Here is a 21,566-nt window from a genome sequence, read left to right on the forward strand (position 1 = left end):
TAAGATAAATTAAGGCCTTCAAAGTGAAGCCGTGCATCTATGTTTAGACTAACAATTTGAACACTATGAAAGCAAAGTGAAAGACATATAGCTCAGATAAGGTTAGAGATCAGTCTGAAGAAGGGTCTCGACCTGATGCTGCCGGTCCCGCTGAGTTTCCCCAGCATTTTGTGTCTGTGTTCGGTTTAAAGCAACATCTGCAGTTCTTTCCAACAGATACAGCTAACATTTTACAAAAGGCCTTATGTATTTAAAATTGTAAGTTTGTGGTCAATTGCACTATTTGTGAGATTACAGAGTCTTTTTCAAAAAGGCTAGATTGTATTCTGTGGTCAATTTCATATAAATTACTCTAAAAGGATTTTATATTAGAGTTCAAGTTGCCCTGTGTACGAAACTGAACATTACATTGAATGCCTGTTTTTGTTTTTTCATTTTGTTTATTCATTTGATTTACTAGAATGTTGCCTGCGTTTCAACAACTAAGTTACAGAGAAAGGTTGAATAAGTTAGGTCTTTATTCTCTGGAGCGCAGAAGGTTAAGGGGGGACTTGATAGAGGTCTTTAAAATGATGAGAGGGATAGACAGAGTTGATGTGGATCAGCTTTTCCCTTTGAGAATAGGGAAGATTCAAACAAGAGGACATGACTTCAGAATTAAGGGACAGAAGTTTAGGGGTAACATGAGGGGGAACTTCTTTACTCAGAGAATGGTAGCGTGTGGAATGAGCTTACAGTGGAAGTGGTGGAGGCAGGTTCGTTGGTATCATTTAAAAATAAATTGGATAGGCATATGGATGAGAAGGGAAGGGAGGGTTATGGTATAAGTGCAGGCAGGTGGGACTAAGGGAAAAAAGTTGTTCGGCACGGACTTGTAGGGCCGAGATGGCCTGTTTCCGTGCTGTAATTGTTATATATGGTTATATGGTTATATGGTTATTGCGTAAACTATTTTCTTGCTGCTTATTGACCTGATGTGACTGACAAGCAGTCATTGTTGGCAACTAACGTTCTCAAGTTTCTTTATACATTCTGATGCCACTGAGGATTCAATGCTCAATTTTCAAATATTATAATTGGAGGAATAGTGCAGTGGCACCTAAGGATACCCACGCTGTTATGTGAGCAACCCCTCAATTAGAAGCTCAAGAAACTGCAGATACTGGTTTACAAAAAAAAAAGATACAAAGTGTGGCAATAACATAGCGGGCCAGCTAGCATCTCTCGAGAACATGGATGTGTGTCTTTTTGAGTTGGGACCTTTATTCAGACTGATTGTGGTAGTGGGGGGGGGGGGGGTGGGGGGGGGGGGGGGGGGGGGGGGGGGGGGGGAGAATACTGAAATAAACTTGGACAGAATCAAATCTGGGAAGTGATAGGTGAATACAGATGAAGGTGGGGTGGGGGTGGATAGGTTGAAGGATGGATATAAACCTGAGATGAAGGGACAAAATGTGTGAGATAAGGATAGAAGAGGTGAGAATTGTGAAGCTAGAGGATGGGATATAAAGTGGAGTGGGACAAGGAAGGGGAAAGGGGGGAAATGGGTGTGAATCTAACTGGAGCACAGCAAAGAGGTAGGCGGGAGAAAGATGAGGGATTTGTTCATAGGTTATTTGCCTGAAATTGGAGAATGAAATGTTCATAATGTTAGGATGGAAGCTCCCCATGAGGATTGAGGACTTTGCATATGGCCTCACTCTGCCAGTGGCGGAGACAGAAAGGACAGTATAGAAATGGGAATGGGGGTTAAAATATTTTCGCAACTTGGAGATACAGTAGGCCTTGGTGGATTGAGCACAAACGTTCAACAAAACTGTTGCCTATGTTTAAGAGACAGTTAGACAGGTACATGGATAGGACAAGTTTTGGGGGGGGGGGATATGGACCATGCGCAGGCAGATGGGACTAGTGTAGCTGGGACGTGTTGGCCAGTGTGAGCAAGTTCGGCCAAAGGGCGTGTTTCCACACTGTATCATTCTACGCTTGGTCTCACTGATAGAAAGGAAGCCACATCAGGAATACCTCATGCAGAAGATATGGTTGGAGGAGGTGCACATGAACTTCTATCTCACCTCATCTACTGCCCTCCATTACTAGAGTGAGGCCACATGCAAATTCACTTGGGTGACATGCAGCCTAACAGTATAAACATTCAGTTCTCCAATTTCAAGTTACAACCACACCCTTGCTCCCTTGCCCCCCCTCCCACCCCCCCCCCCCCCTTCACTTCTCTGTCCCCCACTTGGATTCACACCTGTTCCTCTCCTTCCCTCTCCCCCTGTCTCCTTCCGCCTATATTCCTTCCCCTGGATACAAAATGTGAACCTTTTCTATCCACCTATCATGCCAGGCTAAGTCCTGCCCCCACCTCTCTTCCAGCTTTCTCCATCCCTCCCTTTCCCCACTGCAACCAGTCTGAAGAAGGAATGTCACCTATCCATGTTCTCGAAAAATGTTGCCTGACCCACTGAGTCACTGCAGCACTTTATGTCCTCAATTGGAAGGGTTTTGATCGCCTTCAATGTATAGATAGAATATGATTCCTTGCAAATGTATCAATGCAATATATGTCAGATTTTTTTATGATGAGCAAATCCTTGAGAATTTGACTTTCTACGGACATTGAGGAAGCCTGTCCTTACTTTCACTACAGATCCCACTGTAAGGAGTCCGGGAGATTACAGTGGAACTCAGTCTAAGTCCATTCCACTCATTATTTTTAAGAGCAGGCATCTTCTCTTTTCCTCTGTCAGATTTGTTTTATCATGAAAGTGTGAGGAAAAAACCAGATGACCCATTCCGCTCATTAACATCTCGAAACAAGAAACAAATTAATTCACTCAATTCACCCCGATATAAATCAAAATAAGTGGTTACTTCTCATTTCTTTATTAGTATTCCTGCTGTGTATTAGTAAGGATCAACCCATTGTTCTGATGAATGGTTCATTTCAGAATGCATTCAACACACATTGGTTGCAATCTACGCCAGAAATTAATAAGATGTCAAGGTTAAGTCATTTACCTACACATTTCTTTGACATCATTATGCCCCTATTTTTCAATAATAGCATTACTACCAAAAGTCAATAAAAATGATGAGTATCTTTTACTTTAGCTCTTATTAAGACAACCGACTATTGTAACAAATGAACTACTTGGGAACAAGATCCCACTGCAATGTTATTCTTAAAATGATCAGGTAATTGAATTCAAACCATGTACAAAATGAGCACACATTAACTAAATGATGTACCTATAAAATACTCTATTTTCTAAAGATAGTTTGCATTTATATAGCAGTTTAAATCTACAACAGTTCTGGAATTCTTCAGAAAATGAATCAGACAATGTAGACACAAGGAATGGCAGATGCTGGTTTCCAAAGTGCTAGAGTAACTCAGCGGATTAGGAAACATATTGCCGGATATGATGCCTGATCCTTTAGTTACTCCTGCACTTTGTGACGTTTTTTAAATCGGCCAACAATAGATGGCAACAAATATATCAGGGAGGGTGATCATAAAATTGAAATGTTCTAAATAGAAATCATGCTTCATATCTTCGAATGACTTTGTCCAAAATTGTCCAAAGGCACCAAGACAAGGGCTGGTGTAGTAGTGTAACTATGTTCTTGAACCAACCGTAAATGTTCGACAGCAGTCTGTTTGCCAACATGACCACTGAGGAAATTGGAACACATGAAATATTAGGTTAAGAAATGAATAATTTCATATCACTACATATTTAAAAGATGTGGTGGGGTGTTTTGATTTTCAGATGAATTAAGACGAGTGAAATGAATTTCCATATCCATATTTCCTATTTCCATAAAACTGAAAATAGACACAAAAAGCTGGATTAACTCAGTGGGACAGGCAGCATCTCTGGGGAGAAGGAATTGGTGATGTTTCGGGTCGAGACCCTTCTTCAGAAGTCTGGAGATACTCCAGCTTTTTGTGTCTACCTTCGATTTAAACCAGCAACTGCAGTTCCTTCCTACACATAATATAAACCTGTTTCCTTTATGGTTTAAAGCCCTCAGAAGCTCCACATGAGATTTTTTTTGTTCCATTTATTATGCAGCAAAATTGTGTGTAGCTTAATGTGGCAGCAAGTTGTACATAGAACTAATTAAATGTTCATCAGACAGTTTGATTAACACCAAATCACTCATGTAAAAAGCAAGCAATATGTAATTTCCTTTTGCGAAGACAGGCCATTAATATTTTGATATTAAGTTCATAACATTATTTCACTTCGGTGTTACATGGGGTTTTAGACCATTTCAGTTCTTTGTTTTACTAACTCGACCTGTAATAATTTCAACGGCTCAGAAGAAAATTCTACGTTATTTTTAAGTGCCATGTAACCGATCAAATAGTAATGCTTCTTATTTGCATTTTAAATAAGAATGATGGACAGTCAGTGTGAAATCCTAAAGCACAACATTGCAGATTCTGGGAATCTAAATTTAAACATGAAATAGTGGATATATTCAGCAAGTCAGGCAGCATCTGTGGAGACAAAAAAACCCAACAGAATTCATTTTTCAGGCCAGTGACCTTTCTTTGAAACGGGGCAAGGTTAGAAATTGGGAGGTCAGTTGAGTATAGAAGTTGGGAGGTCATGTTGCAGTTGTATAAGACATTGGTGAGGCCACATTTAGAGTATTGTGCTCAGTTCTGGGCACCATGTTATAGGAAAGATGTCAAGCTGGAAAGGGTACAGAGTGTGTAGGAAGGAACTGCAGATGCTGGTTTACACCGAAGATAGACAAAAAAATGCTGGAGTAACTCAGCGGGACTGGCAGCATCTCTGGAAGGAAGGAATTGGTGACGTTTCAGGTCGAGACCCCTCTTCAGACCAATCTGCGTACAGAGAAATGTACAGAGAAGATTTACAAGGATGTTGGATGATCCTTGGATGATCAGCCATGACCATATTGAATGGCGGTGCAGGCTCGAAGGGCCGAATGGCCTACTCCTGCACCTATTTTCTATGTTTCTATGTTGCCCGTACTGGAGGGTCTGAGCTATAAGGAGAGGTTGAGTAGGCTGGGACTCTATTCCTTGGAGCACAGGAGGATGAGGGGTGATCTTATAGGGTTGTATAAAATCCTGAGAGGAAAGATTGGGTAGATGCACATAGTCTCTTGCCCAGAGTAGGTGAATCGAGGACCAGAGGACATAGGTTCAAGGTGATGGGGAAAAGATTTAATACAAATCTGAAGGGTAATTTTTTCACACAAAGGGTGGTGGGGGTATGGAACAAGCTGCCGGAGGAGATAGTTGAAGCAGGGACTATCTGGAATAACTCAGTGGGTCAGGCAGCATTTCTGTTGAAAAGGAATAGGTGACGTTTCAGGTCAAGACCTTTCTTCAGATAAGTGCATGAGGAAACCTTGAAATATTGATAGAGTTTCAAAGAAAAGCTGGTTACATTTGAAAGTGAACAGGAAATAGGGTATACGTAATATTGGTCGGGGTCAAATAATTATTTAATTGCTGTCGTGTGTGATTGACAGCTCTTAGTGTGATTGCAATGTTAATTTGCGCAGTTCAAAAACGGCACAGAAACACAAAGTAAGGAATGTTGCTCCTGTACATTTTTTTACTTAAAATATCTTTGTTGCTATTTAATTACTTCCTATTCGACAGGATGTTCGATCAAAATACCGAATCAGAGTGACAGAATTGCTGATTGGTGAAATTATGAAACTTAGACACAGTATCTGAATCAGAATTCTGAATTACTGCCAGTCTAGCCTCTCAATTCAGATGGAGCAGACAAGTTGTAATAAAAATGAAGTGCAGATACTGATTTATACCGAAGAGAGACACAAAAATGTTGGAGTAACTCAACGGGTCAGACAGCATCTCTGAGATGATGCCCGACTTGCTGAGTTACTGTACTCCAGCATTTTGTGTCTTTCTCTCAATTCAGATAATATATATCAGGCAGCAAGCTGTGTGATTCAATTGAGAAAATACACTCAATGTAAAACAAATGAAAGCACCCAAGTTGCTGGACTTTCGAGCAAGTCACTTATCTGAAGAATTGAAAGAGTGGATGGAAGAGTTTATGCTGTATCATGACCATGCCAGACAAATCAAAACAGGAGACAATGAAGGTGTTTATACTTAGTTGGTCACACAGGCAGAGAGCTGCCTCAAACCACAGAGGCCTCAAATGAGGCCCAAGAATGCAAGCACATTGCAATCCTTCTAGAAATGAAACAGTTGATCATGCAACCAGGGGTAGGGAAAATCCTTTAATATTTTCCAAATGGAGCAATGCCTATTAGCAGATAATTGCAATTTTGCCAATTTGAACAACCGATTTAGAAGAATTCAGATTATTTGTGGCCAAAAAAAGACACAGAGTGGTGGAGTAACTCTGTGGGTCAGGCATCATCTCTGGAGATATGGTTAGGTCGGGATCCATGCTGTCCTGAGATGCTGCCTGGCCCGCTGAGATAGATACACCAGCATTTTATATATTTTTTCGTAAGCTCGGCATCTGCAATGCCTGTTGGCTCCAGATTAGTAGTGGAAACGAGCTTGAGGAATTGCCTAGCTATGAGATAGATTTAATTCTAGAAAGCATGAATGGCATGGAAACCTATCTAAAGCCAGGCTTTAAGAAGAAGTACAGGTTGTGTACAGGTGTCAACTGTGTACTGTACAGGTAGTCTACAAGAAGAACTCCAGGAAGTGAATGAAGTGCAGGGTGCAGAATAGGCCATGTATAGCAAAGGTGACCTGAATACTAATTAGAGTATTGTGAACAGCAACTTGATCAGTTGTGAATCAAATAAACTGCTTATGGGATAAACTGCATTTGCAATGAACAGGGTATGGGGTGGATGAGATGAGTTTGTACCAGGGTCCGAATCGGAACAACAGTTGACACGATGTGCCTGTAATCAGATGAGGTAATTCTGTAGAAGGAGCAGGAAAAAAACAATGTTACTTCAACTTAAATTGGGTGCAATATGCAATGTCCTCCCAAAATCAACCATCAATTTCATGGCATTTGGCTAAATGCAGTGAGTCATGTGCTCCTGCAGCAGGAAGATGCTCTCCAATGATGGTGAAGCAAAGAATCAAGAGAACTGAGAAGTAGCTTTTGTTATAACCACACTTTAAAATATTACAGTATGGCTGATGAGAGGACAAATATAGATCAAGGCTGCATCACGACATTGCTTTAACTAACTACTTGAGTACCGCAACTCTGATGAATATACAAGTGTTACATGGAAGTTGGTGACAGTGCATCTTCATATCATTGTCCAAATGTTCTCAAAGAGAAAATTAAAACTTAGTTGTGGAGACGCTTTCAACCCATGATAATAGCCCAATAGTGCTATTTTCGGAGCCAGTGAATGTTAAGAAATCAAGTGGCAAGCTGAAGATTTCCAAGGAGTGAACAAAGCTCCGAAGAGGAGCCGTTACCATTTGAAGATGATTTAAGATATTTTCCCAACGTGAATGGTGTCCTGCATTCATATAGATCTTTAGTTTAGAGATACAGCATGGAAACAGGCCCTTCAGCCCACCGAGTCCATGCTGACCAATGATCACCCGTACACTAGTTATATGTTATCCCACTTTTGCGTTCTAAATACTAGAGGCAATTTACAGAAGCCAATTAATCTATGAACCTGCACGTTTTTGGAATGTGGGGGGGAGGGGAGGGGGGAGACACCCGAGCACCTGGAAAAAACCCACACGGTCCCAGGCAGATCCTTACACCCGCAGCCAGGATTGAAGCCAGACCCCTGTCCCACTTAGGAAAACTGAACGGAAACCTCTGGAGACTTTGCGCCCTACCCAAGGTTTCCGTGCAGTTCCCGGAGGTTGCAGGTGGTGGAAGCAGGTAGGGAGACTGACAAAAAACCTCCGGGAACCGCACGGAAACCTTGGGTGGGGCGCAAAGTTGCCAGAGGTTTCCGTTCAGGTTTCCTAAGTGGGACAGGGGCATAAGGCAGCAAGTCTACGGCTGCTGCACCATTGCGCAGACCACATTTAACGCATTTACACACATTACTTGGTAGATGTCATTAAAGAGATATAACCTTTGCGGTCAAAACAACACCAGAGGGATTTCAGCAAAGATTGAGTACTGCATTTGAGGGTCTCATTGGGGTACACTGAGTTAGGTGGAGAATAAGGGAGGGGGCAAAATTAGACGATGAGCAAAAGCTGAACGTCTTGATGAACATAGGTAAAACATACATTTACATTACGAGAGAAAGCTCCAATAATCTTTCTTCAAATTCCTCTGCATTTTACTGGAGGATTTAATAAGCTGACTAAAGAACATAATATTCTGTTCACCATTTTAATGAAGGACTTTCAAGTTATGTCTTTCAGAACTAATAAGTGTTTTGAACCACATTGGATTTTGTTAATAACTGTTGGATTAAAAAGGAAATATTGAAATTATTCATCAGATCTAGGGTGGGAAAAAGCAGAATTAATATTTCATCTCAATGAGCTGAAAGGTCACCAACACAGATATTGTCTTTTTTTTTCCTCCTTTCCACAGATACTGCCTGAAGTATTAAGTATTTGCAGCTCATTTTTATTTTGTTTTTAAATACCCTGCATCTATATTGCTTTTCCCATTTCTTTGGAAGATGTGTAAACAATGGGAGCCAGAGTAAACATCCACAAGCATCTATTAGTATAATTGGCTAGATAATCAGCTGAAGTCATATTAGATTAAGGGGTAAGTGTAGTCCAAGATACCGAGAGAACTTCTGATTTCTTATCTTGTACGAAGGAATTTCTTACATCATCTTGAGTAGACAGATAGAACACAGGGATAAATTGATGAGCACTGATGTAATCTGACATTGACATCAATAATATGGAAACTAACAAATAGTATGAGAGGATTGTTGTATGAATGTAATAATTCCTTGTTCTCTAATGCCCCAAACTGCTAGTGAAGATTGACCATATAATACATGGCCAATCTTTCATCATTTATTGTATTTATAGCATGGGACCTTAGTTCTGTCCGACACTGGATGGAAACATAGACATAGAAACATAGAAAATAGGTGCAGGAGTAGGCCATTCGGCCCTTCAAGCCAGCACCGCCATTCACTATGATCAAAGGTTCAAAGGTCTTTTATTGTCACATATACCAATTAAGTTACAGAGATATGCGAATTACCATACAGCCATACAAAAAAAAAGCAACAAGACACACAACTACATAAAAAGTTAACATAAACATCCACCACAGTGGATTCCCCACATTCATCACTGTGCTGGAAGGCAATAAAGTCCAATCTTCTTCCATTTGTCGGGGGGATCAAATCTCCTGCAGCTGGCAGTCGAAGCCCCCGTGTCGGGGCGATCGAAACTCCCGCGTCTGAGCGGTTGAAGTTCCTGCGGCTTGGAGTTCCCAAAGTCGGTCTCTGACTAGAGACCGTGGGCTCCGTGATGTTAAGTCCGCAAGCGCCCATGGTTGTAGCTCAGAGGTCAATCCCTGGCAAACGGATCACGGACTCCACGATGGCAAGTCCGCAGGCAACCGCGGTGGAGCTCTCAAACCTCGTTCTTCAGGAAAGGCCTCCAGCTCCTCGATGTTAGGCTGCAGTGCGGACGGAGATACGATACGGAAAAAAATCGCATGTCCCTCGAGGTAAGACATTAGAAAACGTCTCCTCCAACCCCCACCCCCCCACATTAAACAAGCGAAAGAACACTAAAAACATTCATTTAACACATACTATTTAAACACAAAGAAGGAAAGGGCAGACAGACTGTAGGCAAGGCAGCCATTGTTAGCGCCATCCAAAACCAATTCCTGCTTTCTCCCCGTGTCCCGTGATTCCGTGGTTAGGTTTAATAAAGCACAACTAAATGGAAGAAAATAGGTTATACAGGATTACGGAATGAGAAAGTACGATGGAAAAAAGTACCAGTAGAATATGGTGTGAAGGGCTGAAAGGTGTTCTACACGTGTCAAAGAGCAGATTATATTTATGTATGACCCAGCAACTTGGCAAGTGAGAATACCACTTACATTTTTAAGAAAGAACTGCAGATGCTAGAAAAATTGAAGGTAGACAAAAATGCTGGAGAAACTCAGTGGGTGAGGCTGTAATTATGGAGCGCAGGAATAGGTGACATTTCAGGTCGAGACCTTTCTTCAGACTGAAGAAGGGTCTCGACCCAAAAACGTCACCTACTCCAGCGCTCCATAGATGCTGCCTCACCCACTGAGTTTCTCCAGCATTTTTGTATACCACTTAAATGTAATCATTGTAACCAGGAGCATTTTGCCAAACCCACCCTAAAAATATCTCCGCTGCGTAAAGTTCAGTAGCAGAGAGATCAAGATCCAGCAATATGAGTTGGGAAGATCAGAAGAGTTGGGAAGGTATGTAATGAAATACGTGAGTTTTGGGTTTGAAAGAATGCAGGTAGAATTGAGGTTTGAGACCACTTTCCTGTGTCGATGGGGACTGGAAGTTCAATTAAATAATTCTGTGGTGATGTGGCTGTAAATCTTTCCTTTCAAATTACATATCTCTCTCAGGGTGATCTTTTATGGATAAAGAAAATGCACCATAACCAATCAAGAACAGCTGGGCTATAAACTTGAGCATCTGTTAAAACTGTAAGGACTTTCAAGATGCTTCACAGACGTGATCCTAGACTGAAATATTTACTGCTTTGAAGAAACGGTGGGGAAGGCTGGTTTTAACCACAGCAAGACAAAGGATGACGAACTGGCAAAGCATTCCAAACGCTTGTGCTAAGATGTCCGAAGGCTTTGCTGCCTTCACCTGAATCAGACAAATACAGGAAATCACAAAAAAAAAAAGATACAACATACTGGAGTAACTCAGCGGTTCAGGCAGCACCATTAGAGAACAAGCTGGAAGATAGGAGGGGGCAGGACAAAGCATGGCAAGCGATAGGTGGATATAGATGAGAGGGGTTTGATGGGCAGGTGGTTAGAAAAAGCCAGAGATGGAAAAAAAACAAAAAAACAAAATAGTTTACTTATTAAAAATGCAATGCAGACTGAAAGTCTAATCCCTATAGACTACGGCATTTTAGGTCTTCATAGGTGAGAAGTTGTCATTGTCATTGTCTGCTGGGCAACAGACCTTGTAGGATTAGTATAACACGGTGTTTCTTGCTTGGCTTGTACACAATGGACAGAATGGCGCCCTTCTGTGCAGTGAGTTTCAATTTTTCCAGTAATGATTCTGATTCAATGTACTAGAATAAATCATGTAGTACTTCAAAACTCTTTGCATTCAAGGAGAGAGAAATGATAAGTACTAGGGTTGTGTTCCCTATACAATGCAATAATTGCCATTGATAGAAGATAAATCCAGGCACCCACCAGCTTTTTGTTTCTTGAATTATTTCACAAATTCCCTCCTAAAAAGATATGGGACCAAATATTATAGCATGCCTTGAAGTTTCCAACAGGCAGCAGTAGTTTTTGTCCCACCCTTTCATTTGCCCACAGTTCCTTGAAGATATTGAGCAAAGCAGAATATAAACATTTACATTACATGGAGTGAAAGCTTAGTTTTTTAATTTCTCTTCAAGTCCAAGATTAAATTATGGAAAGAGATTACATCCTTTCAGTACAACTGCACTAAATTCTCTCAAAGGCCAAGACAGCCTTTCTACAATACAATACAATTTATTTGTTGTCATTTGAACCTCTTGAGGTTCAAACGAAATTTGGTTTATGCAGTCATAGACACAAGAAAAAGAACCAAGACACAACACAATTACACAAACATCCATCACAGTGAATCTCCTCCTCACTGTGATGGAAGGCAAAGTCTTATCTCTCACCTGCACTCCTCATTCTCCTCCCGATGTCAGAGTCAAAGTCCCCAGCGAGCGATGGTAAGTGTCCCGCGGCCATTAAAGCCACGCCGGGCGATGTAAGGCCCTGCTCCAGGTAATTTTCAACCCCGCAACTCGGGCGGGAGAAGTCGCCGTTGCGGAAGCCCTGAAAAGCGGTCTCCCACCAGGGACCCTCGGGCTCCCGGTGTCACTGTCCACCAGACCTGCAGTTGGAGCTTCCGAATCTCCGAGGTCGGGCCGCAGAAGCGCGCCACCACAGCTCCTCCCGCTCCGAACTCGGCCAGTTGGTGGGTAAGTCCGCAGGCTCCGTGACGGGAGCCCCAGGTCGTTCCGGTTGGAGGCCGCTCACGGTGCTCGGCCCCAACGACAACGGAGACCCGACAAAGAAAAGGTTGGGTTCTCCGTACAGGGAAAAGATTTAAACGTTCCCGCCCCCCACACACATACTCAGTTAAAAAAACCCACTATAACTACATTTAAACAAGACAAAAAATAAAAAAAGACAGACGGACTGCAGAGGCCGCTGTGACGTGAGTCACCCCGCCCACCGAAAACCTAAGATCTCATGGTCAGCTCTGCGTATGGTCCTTCTGTTTAAGTTTAACATGGAGTTCACATCGTTGGACCACACTTGGACCATTCTCATAGCATTCCAGTCCACCAAATAGTGTCTGAAGAAGGGTTTCGGCCCGAAACGTTACCTATCTCCTTCGCTCCATAGATGCTGCTGCACCCGCTGAGTTTCTCCAGCATTTTTGTGTACCACCAAATACAAAGGGCTTGTTCACTAATAACCTTTTTGCTTAAAGATGTCCATGATTTACAACCATGAATTGGTTTGAACTTCCACTGTTTGTGGCCTTTCACCATTTACAAAGCACTGTATTCTTTATTGGCTCAAAATGCATGACCTCTCATTTCCCAATATTAAAATGTATTCAGCACATTTTTTTCACTTTGCTTAATCAATGAATACTCTGTAATTTAACCCTACCACCTGCTGTATAAACAGTATCACCCATTTTGCATCATTTGCAAACTCCGACAAGTTTCTTACTGTCCATTTTTGCAGGTAGTTTATACGCATGGTGAATTGCTATGGCCCACTGCTGAGTTATATCTGGTTACATCTTGCCTCAACTCAAGTCAGTACATCTCTCTTCTCTAACTCTCAGCCAATTCCCTAACCAGGTCAATAATATGCCTTCAGTTTGATGAACTTTAGGTGTAGCTATTAGCAGTGTTAAAAAAGATGATGTAACTATAAAAAGTGTTGAAATTTCACTTGCATAACATACATAAGTTGTCACATGTTTAGAAATACAAAATTCTGTCATATGTTTAAAAAAAATCACCAATCATGATATGACTTATACAAACCATGCTGGCTGATCAGCTGAACATATTCAAGGTGTTCAGCTTTTCAATGCTTAATTATAGACTAGTATATGTTAAGCAAACTGGTCTATAATTCACTTTCTCTCCCTCTTTTAATGAGTGCGTGTCACGTACATATTTCAGACTAAACTAATAATTCTGAAATCACATTAAGGAATTGGCAATGTGAGTAACTGCTGTTTTTAATTTCCAGGTTGATATTAACTGGCCTTGGGGAGTTATTGCTCTTTAGTGGCATTACTTTCTTCATCACCGATATTTTGATTGCATGGAAATGGATGATCCCTGTTTCAATAACAAACTTGGGGTGTTCAGCTTGTTATTTTCTTTCTCGATGGTCACTATTGAGGTCAAGTAATTCTCCAGACATTTGGCATTATTTTCACGTACAATATCACCATTATCAGTTTTCATGTTGTTTATGAGAACCTTGTTTCCCTAATATCAAAGTCATCTGTTGATTTAATATCCCAAACAGATCTTGACATGTTTGAGTAAGAAGGAACTGCAGATGCTGGTGTACACCGAAGATAGACTCAAAATGCTGGAGTAGATAGATAGATAGATAGCCTTTTATTGTCATTCAGACTTAGTCTGAACGAAATTGCAGCAGTCATACATATAATACAATACAATAAAACAACAATAAACACACATTAACATCCACCACAGTGAGTCCACCCAGCATCTCCTCACTGTGATGGAGGCAAAAGTCTTAGGTCGCAGTCTCTTCCCTCCTCTTCTCCCTCTGCGCTGGGGCGATACCCCCCGCCCCCCCCCGGGCGATGTTAAAACAGTCCCGCGGCTCAAACACCGCGGCCCGGGGTGGTTGAAGCTGCCGCCCACCAGTCCTGCAGAAGCAGCTGCTGGCCCGCGGCCGAACCCCGGACTCAGGCCACCGCCGCCAGAACACCGTCCCAGCCACCCTCACGTGAGTACTGTGCCGTCTTCAGCCTCGGGCTGGGCCGCCCCGACTTGGGCGCCGAACCTCCCCCGGACCGGGCCGCCCCGACTTGGGCGTCGCTTCTCCCCCGGACCGGGCCGCCCCGACTTGGGCGCCGAACCTCCCTCGGGCTGCCAGCGCCGCACCTTCCCGAGCTCGGCCGCTCCGACGGGAGCCTCGTTCCACCCTCGGGCTGGTAGCCCTCACGGGAGCATCCCAGCCTCTTCCAGCCCTGAGCCGGACCACCCTCACGGGAGCGAGCTCAAAGCAAGTCCTGGCGGGCTCTGCCTCCGGAGCCTCGAGGTCGTCAGCTCCATTAGGCCTCAGCGCAGACGGAGGCAGAGAAGGGGAATACGACAAAAAGGTCGTATTTCCCCGCAGGGAGAGACTGCAAACCCCGTTTCAACCCCCCCCCCCCACCCCCCAAAACACAAACTAAAACTAAAAAACTAAACTAACCAAACAAATAAACAACATAAAAAACACAAAGACAACGGGACCACCGGTAAGCCGCTGCAGCCAGAGCCGCGCCGCCACTCCGAAGTAACTCAGGGGGACAAGCAACATCTCTGGATAGAAGAAAGGTCTCAACCTGAACCGTCACCCATTCCTTCTATCCAGAGATGCTGCCTGTCCCGCTGAGTGACTCCAGCATTTTGTGTCGATCTTTGATATGTTTCATCCACTTTTGTTGTTCCTCGTGTCTCTCCATCGTCAATGTTTGTGCTAGTTTATGAATCCTTTACTTAATTTGATCCTAATTTTGTGGTTGTTTTATTTTCCTTCTGATCAGTAAAGCTTTTATTTCTTCATGTTATAATATTAACTGGAGAAACTCAGCGGGCGAGACAGCATCAATGGAGAGAAGGAATGGGTGACGTTTCGGGTCAAGACCCTTCTTCAGACTGATGTCTGGGGGTTGGGGGCGGGAAAAAGATAGACAGTGGGTGGAGACATTAGGACTGGTGGGAGAACTGGGAAGGGCGAGGGGAAGAAGGGAGGAAGCAAGGGCCATCTGAAATTGGAGAAGTCAATGTTCATACCGCTGGGGTGTAAACTACCCAAGCGAAATATGAGGTGCTGTTCCTCCAATTTGCACTGGGCCTCACTGACTATGGAAGAGGCCCAGGACAGAAAGGTCAGATTGGGAATGGTAATTGGGAATGCATCACTAATGGTCACCTTATCCCACCCATCAAGATGACCAGTACATTCAATTGTCTCTGTTTATTTAATGGTTCTTACTTGGACTACATCCGCAAATCTATCCTCCTGCGCCGATGTTTTGGAATGGAATGCTATTTATTGTCATTCAAACCTAGGTTTGAAAGAAATTATATTTACTACAGTTTTTTTACATTACAAAAAAACCCAAGATCCACAATTAACACAGTTTACATAAACATCCATCACAGTGAGTCTCCAACACCTCCTCACTGTGATGGAAGGCAAAGTCTTATCTCTTCCCTTTATTCTTCACCCGCGGCCCAACTTCAGCGTCGAGGCGAACTGGGTTCCGATATTAAAGCCCCCCGCTTGGTAGGATGGTAAGTCCTCTGGTCATTTAGCCGCGCCGGGTGATGTTAGGCCGCAGCTCCGTGTCCTTTAAACCCCGCGGATCAAGCAGACCAACCAGCTGTCCAGCAGGCGAACTGCAGCGTCTAGGCGAACTGGGGCTCCGATGTTAGAGCCCCCAGTGACGATGGTAAGTCCCCGTAACCACTAACCTGCACGGGCGATGTTAGGCCACGCTCCGTGTCCTTTCAACCTGGAGCTCCCGATGTTCCTGTCCACCGGGCCTGCAGCCGGAGCTTCCGAAGCTCCAAAGTCGGGTCGCAGCCGAACGCCACCACAGCTCTCCCCGCTCTGAAGACGGCCAGCTCCGCGATGTCAGGTCCGTAGGCTCCATGACTGGAGCCCTCAGGTTGGTCCCGGGCCAGAGGCCGCCACCGGCTCCTCGATGTTAGGCCCAACGACACCGGAGACCCGACAGGGAAAAAGTCGGGTCCCCGTACAAGGAAGAGATTAAACGGTTTCCCCCACATCCCCCCTTTACTTGTCGCTTTCTATGTTTCTCTCTCCGGAATGAAATACCTCCTTTCATTCGAGCTGGAGAGGTTGAAGGTGGAGACATCTACTAGAGATAGATTGGAGGTGGAGGCATCTTCTGTAGATGTGCTCACTTTTGAGAGCTTCGTAATCCGTAAACCTGCACACTCCACAGTCCAAACACAAAACCCATTTTGCCATAGCTGGGCTTTTATTATTAATAATTTAATTTTATGTTTGGAGCATGGGTGAAGGATAGACTACTTTAGATGTAACTTTTTGGGAAATAATTTCTTTGTCTTTCTCCTCAATATATATTGTCATCTTCCCAGACGGAATCCCTCACCTGAATTATTATCAGGATTAGCTTCGAGGCTGGGCATGACCATCTGGACTACCTGAAGATATTAATCTCCTTTTCAGATTCCAGAAAGTTAAAGTTATTTATTATGCATTTAATAAAGTAAGCAAACTCTTGGAATTAACATTGGGAATCTATGCACGTGTGTGTCTTCAGTTTGATGAGTGTTAGGTGTAGCTAACAGCCTCATATGAGAGACTTTATCAAATATCTTCTAAACATTCACTTATGTAATGAAGTGGATTCCTGGGGAGAGATAACAATGTGTTTGCTTTCTGTAACACAATTACAATTACAGCATGCAGGTGCGCTAATTAAGTGATAGAATACTATTTATGTTCAAATGCCTCTGTAACAAAACATCTAATCAGTGCATATGGTGTTATTCACCAGCACGCAACCTGGTATCCCATCAAATACAATACAGGCGTCGTAGATAGTCATTCACAGTTGGTATTTATTTGTAATGTTGTACTGCAGAGAGAAATAAATCACAATGAAAGCTGGAAATGTATTAGAATATAAACCAGTGGAGACTTGGTGCAGACCCTTTGGCCATCATGACTATGATGAACAAGATGCCAATTTAAACTAATCCTGTCTGAATGCACATCCCTATCCCTCTATTGTCTTTTCATGTGTCTGTCTAAATGATTCTTAAACGTTGCTATCTATTGCCATTTGATAACATATCATTTCCCCTGGAAGTGCATTCCAGGCACCTATAGAAACATAGAAACATAGAAATTAGGTGCAGGAGTAGGCCATTCGGCCCTTCGAGCCTGCACCGCCATTCAATATGATCATGGCTGATCATCCAACTCAGTATCCCATACCTGCCTTCTCCATACCCTTGATCCCCTTAGCCACAAGGGCCACATCTAACTCCCTCTTAAATATAGCCAATGAACTGACCTCGACTACCCTCTGTGGCAGAGAGTTCCAGAGATTCACCACTCTCTGTGTGAAAAAAGTTTTTCTCATCTCGGTTTTAAAGGATTTCCCCCTTATCCTTAAGGTGTGACCCCTTGTCCTGGAATCCTCTATATCCTCGAGTTTTAGACAAACGGGGAACAAAGTCTGGTTATCTACCCTATCTATGACAATTTACAATTAACCAATTAACCTGCAAAACTTGCATGTCTTTGGAATGTGTGAGGAAATCAAAGCGCCCAGAGAAAACCCACATGGTCACATAGAACGCATACAAACTCCGTACAGACAGCATCCATGGTCAGGATTGAACCGGGGTCTCTGGCACCATAAGGCACGACAGAAGAAATCCTAATCCTGATTGTCTGCCCTGAGCAGCATGTTATTATGATAGATTGTTTGCTTTGCTCACCTCGTTGAGTTATGGATATAGTATCCTAATCCCCATGGTCAACAGAGAGCATTGTTGTCTCTACTGTAGATCGGATCCATTTGTCATTGTCTGGTTGTTTTCCTTTTGGATCAAAACAAAAGCTGTTATCTATAACTTCAGCCATAGACATGTTTAAATGCTGTGCATTGGACAGATGCACAATGGTACGATGGCAACTATCTGATGACAGTCAGTATCAGATACAAATATTCCGATATTTAGTAAGTGGCTGTGATGTCGCGATGCAGACATTCCTTTGTTAATCCTTCGCTGTTTGTGCACCAATGCACTTGACATGCTAGTCCTTATCACATTGCAGTAATTGCGTTATACAAGGAGAGTTTTAGGAGATAGACGCCAAATGCTGCAGTAACTCAGCCGTACAGACAGGCAGCATCTCTGGAGAGGAGTGGGTGACGGTTTGGGTCGAGACCCTTCTTCAGGCTGATGTCAGGGGAGTGGGCTGTACGGTGTAAAAATGTAGTTGGAGACAGTAAGATTGGTGGGAGAACTGGGAAGGGGGAGGGGATGGAGAGAGAGGGAAAGCAAGGGCTATTTGAAGTTAGGGAAGTCAATGTTCATACCGCTGGGGTGTAAACTACCCCAAGCAAAATATGAGGTGCTGTTCCTCCAATTTGAGCTGGGCCTCACACTGACAATGGAGGAGGCTCAGGACAGAAAGGTCAGTGTGGGGTTTTGGAGGTTGCTTTGGTATATATCAAGTATAAATCTCATTCATCCTAATGACACAATGCAAGATAATATTGAATTCCAGAGTGCGGCTTACCTTGATAGTTTCTGTTCATCTATCTGCAGATTAGTTACCAATGCCAACACTTAAATATCTCAACGTTCAATTGAATCATAGGTTATGATTTGGTTTTCAACAAGTATTTTATTTCCTAGAGGGGCTAGGTCTGTTTTCCCTGAAGCAGAAGAGGTTAAGAGGGGACATGACTGAGATGTATAAAGCTGTGAGCGACACAGACAGGATAGATGGCAAGAAAGATTCTCTGCATGAGAAGTAGATACAACCAGAGGCCATAGATTCAGAGTGGGGGATCATCATTTAGGGGGGGGGGGTCCTTTTCACCCAGAGAGTGATGAGTAGCTGGAATACTGAAGGCAGTGCTCGTCTTTGTTATTCAATGATTGCAGTTAGTATAGCATATTGGTGGAAGCTGTGTTGCTGGAAGTTTCTCATCAACTCCTCCGGGATCTACCATTCACTGACCCACAAGAGACAATTTACAATGCCCAATTAGCCTCCCAACCTGCGCGTATTCATGAAGTGGGAAGAATCTGGAGAACTCGGAGGAAACCCATGCAGTCACTGGGAGAACATGCGATCTCAAAGCTGCAACACTCTGCCATAGTTGATTGCTGCTTGGCAGGTTTGGTTAGAAGTATTTTGTGAGGCCATCAAGAATTAAGCTTTTTGGTACCTACTATGTTCTTTCATGCTGCAGCAACCCTGTAGAAGGGTGACATCAATTTACAGTATTTCATCCTGAAGTGGATATCTATCTGAGTTGGTGATGGACTGATATTTGTTATTGGCAGATTCAGAAGGTACTGCCTAACTTTGTTATACAATGGTTGCAGTTAGTAGTATTTTAATGACATTTTAAATTAATTAAATAAATGCAAGTGTTAAAATGGAGTTCATGCCACAGATTAATTTAACCATTCTCCCTTTCGATTTACAAATAAAAATCATAACGTGATTTAAAAAATGTCCTGTGCACAAAGTGAATGAAAGGTTGAAAAGATGGTAAAAGGATTCAACTGCATGTAGAGCAGAGGCAAATGTTGGCAGGGAAGTCTAGCTGAGAATCGGAGCTCGGGATGAAGGAAGTATACCAATGCGTCACCATGCCTTTCTTCCAGTACCTTGTATTTTGTTATTAATCTAATACTGTTGGTGTCCTACTTTGCACGCATCTTATTTTTAAATCTCTGTCCACAGAAAAGCCTCGGATGAACAGCATCCTTACATCTGCGACTGAGCCATATGACCTGTCTTTCTCAAGGTCCTACCAGAGCCTGTCACACCTTCCACCATCTTACGAGACTGCAGTCAAATCTGACATAAGCAAGTATTCTTCACTAAAACGATTAAGTAGGTGTTCCATGATCTTCCATTTACATTAATTTTGCACCATACCTAGGATCTTGGATCTGGTAATTTGTTTTATTTTTAATTGCAACAAATCTCTTAGTGCTTTGTTCTTTCCATATCACATACCTGTTGCCCAAACATGAGGAGCAACTGTTCAACTTCATGGTGACCCATTTTCCATAGATGTCTAAGGTCATATTTCCATTATAAAGCCCTCAAGGCAGTGTATCTGAGCAGTTCAGAATTATGCTAAATGTGGTTAAATGGATTTCAAATGAGGTGCAGATGCTGGTAGTCTGAAATAAAAACAGGGTTATGCTGGAAACACTCAACGGGTCAAGCAGCATCAGTGGAAAGGGAAACAGAATTCAAATTTCAGGTTGAAGACCATTTGTCAAATTCTTCATTCTCATAAAGAGTTTTCCATCTGATGTGTTAACTCAGTTTCTCTTTCCACGGATGCGGCCTGATCTGATGAGTGTTTCCAGCATTATCTGTTTTTAAATGTGGTCTTAGTTCACGTTGAGACACCTTTCATTTGCAGCACTGCTGGTTGAGCACAAAATGCTGGAGTAACTCCAGCATCTCTGGAGAGAAGGAATGGTTGACCCGAAACATTACCCATTCCTTCTCTCCAGAGATGTTGCCTGTCCCGCTGAGTTACTCCAGCATTTTGTGTCTATCTTCAGTTCCTACTGCATCTGCAGTTTCTTCCTACACTATTGATTGAGCTCTCATTTTGTCACCCATGTTGCAAGGTAACTGAGGCATGGCTGCTCAGAGCATACCATTGAAAGGCCCCTCGTTAATAGTATACAACAGTATTGCCAGAAGCACTTGTCGTTCAAGGGGCGGATAAGTTAATGTTCCCATTGCCTTAAAGAGATTAGAGACATGGTTCCCTGATTCTAGCCATTGAGGTACAGTGAGGATACATGTCTCTGACGACGGTGTATGAGTCAAGTCAAGTCAAGTTTATTTGTCACATACACATACGAGATGTGCAGTGAAATGAAAGTGGCAATGCTCGCGGACTTTTGTGCAAAAGACAAACAACAAAACAACCAAACAAATTATAAACACAATCGTAACACACATATTCTTTTACATAATAAATAATGGGAGGAAAAACGTTCAGTAGAGTTAGTCCCTGGTGAGATAGGCGTTTACAGTCCGAATGGCCTCTGGGAAGAAACTCCTTCTCAACCTCTCCGTTCTCACCGCATGGCAACGGAGGCGTTTGCCTGACCATAGCAGCTGGAACAGTCCGTTGCAGGGGTGGAAGGGGTCTCCCATGATGGAGTCCATTCTACAATGTTAATGAATCCCTTTGCTTGGATTGAGTTATTTTAGGATTTTACAAAACCAACTTTCCTTAATGTATTCAAGAAGGAACTGCAGATGCTGGAAGATCGAAGGTACACAAAATTGCTGGAGAAACTCAGCGGGTGCAGCAGC

The 21,566-nt window shown here is 42.9% G+C and overlaps 1 protein-coding gene across 1 annotated transcript in view; it reads left to right on the plus strand.

The window, feature by feature from the left end:
* The window catches only part of LOC129708121 (protein shisa-6-like), a 394,948-nt gene that overhangs the window by 364,932 nt on the left and 8,450 nt on the right, over window positions 1-21,566 (plus strand). Inside the window, exon 7 of the mRNA XM_055653685.1 lies at window positions 19,956-20,108. Within this exon, the coding sequence (XP_055509660.1) occupies window positions 19,956-20,108 (153 nt within the window). The remainder of the gene's footprint in view (window positions 1-19,955; window positions 20,109-21,566) is intronic.

The sequence above is a fragment of the Leucoraja erinacea genome, chromosome 23 (genome assembly GCF_028641065.1).
Source record: "Leucoraja erinacea ecotype New England chromosome 23, Leri_hhj_1, whole genome shotgun sequence".
Lineage (NCBI taxonomy): Eukaryota > Metazoa > Chordata > Chondrichthyes > Rajiformes > Rajidae > Leucoraja > Leucoraja erinaceus.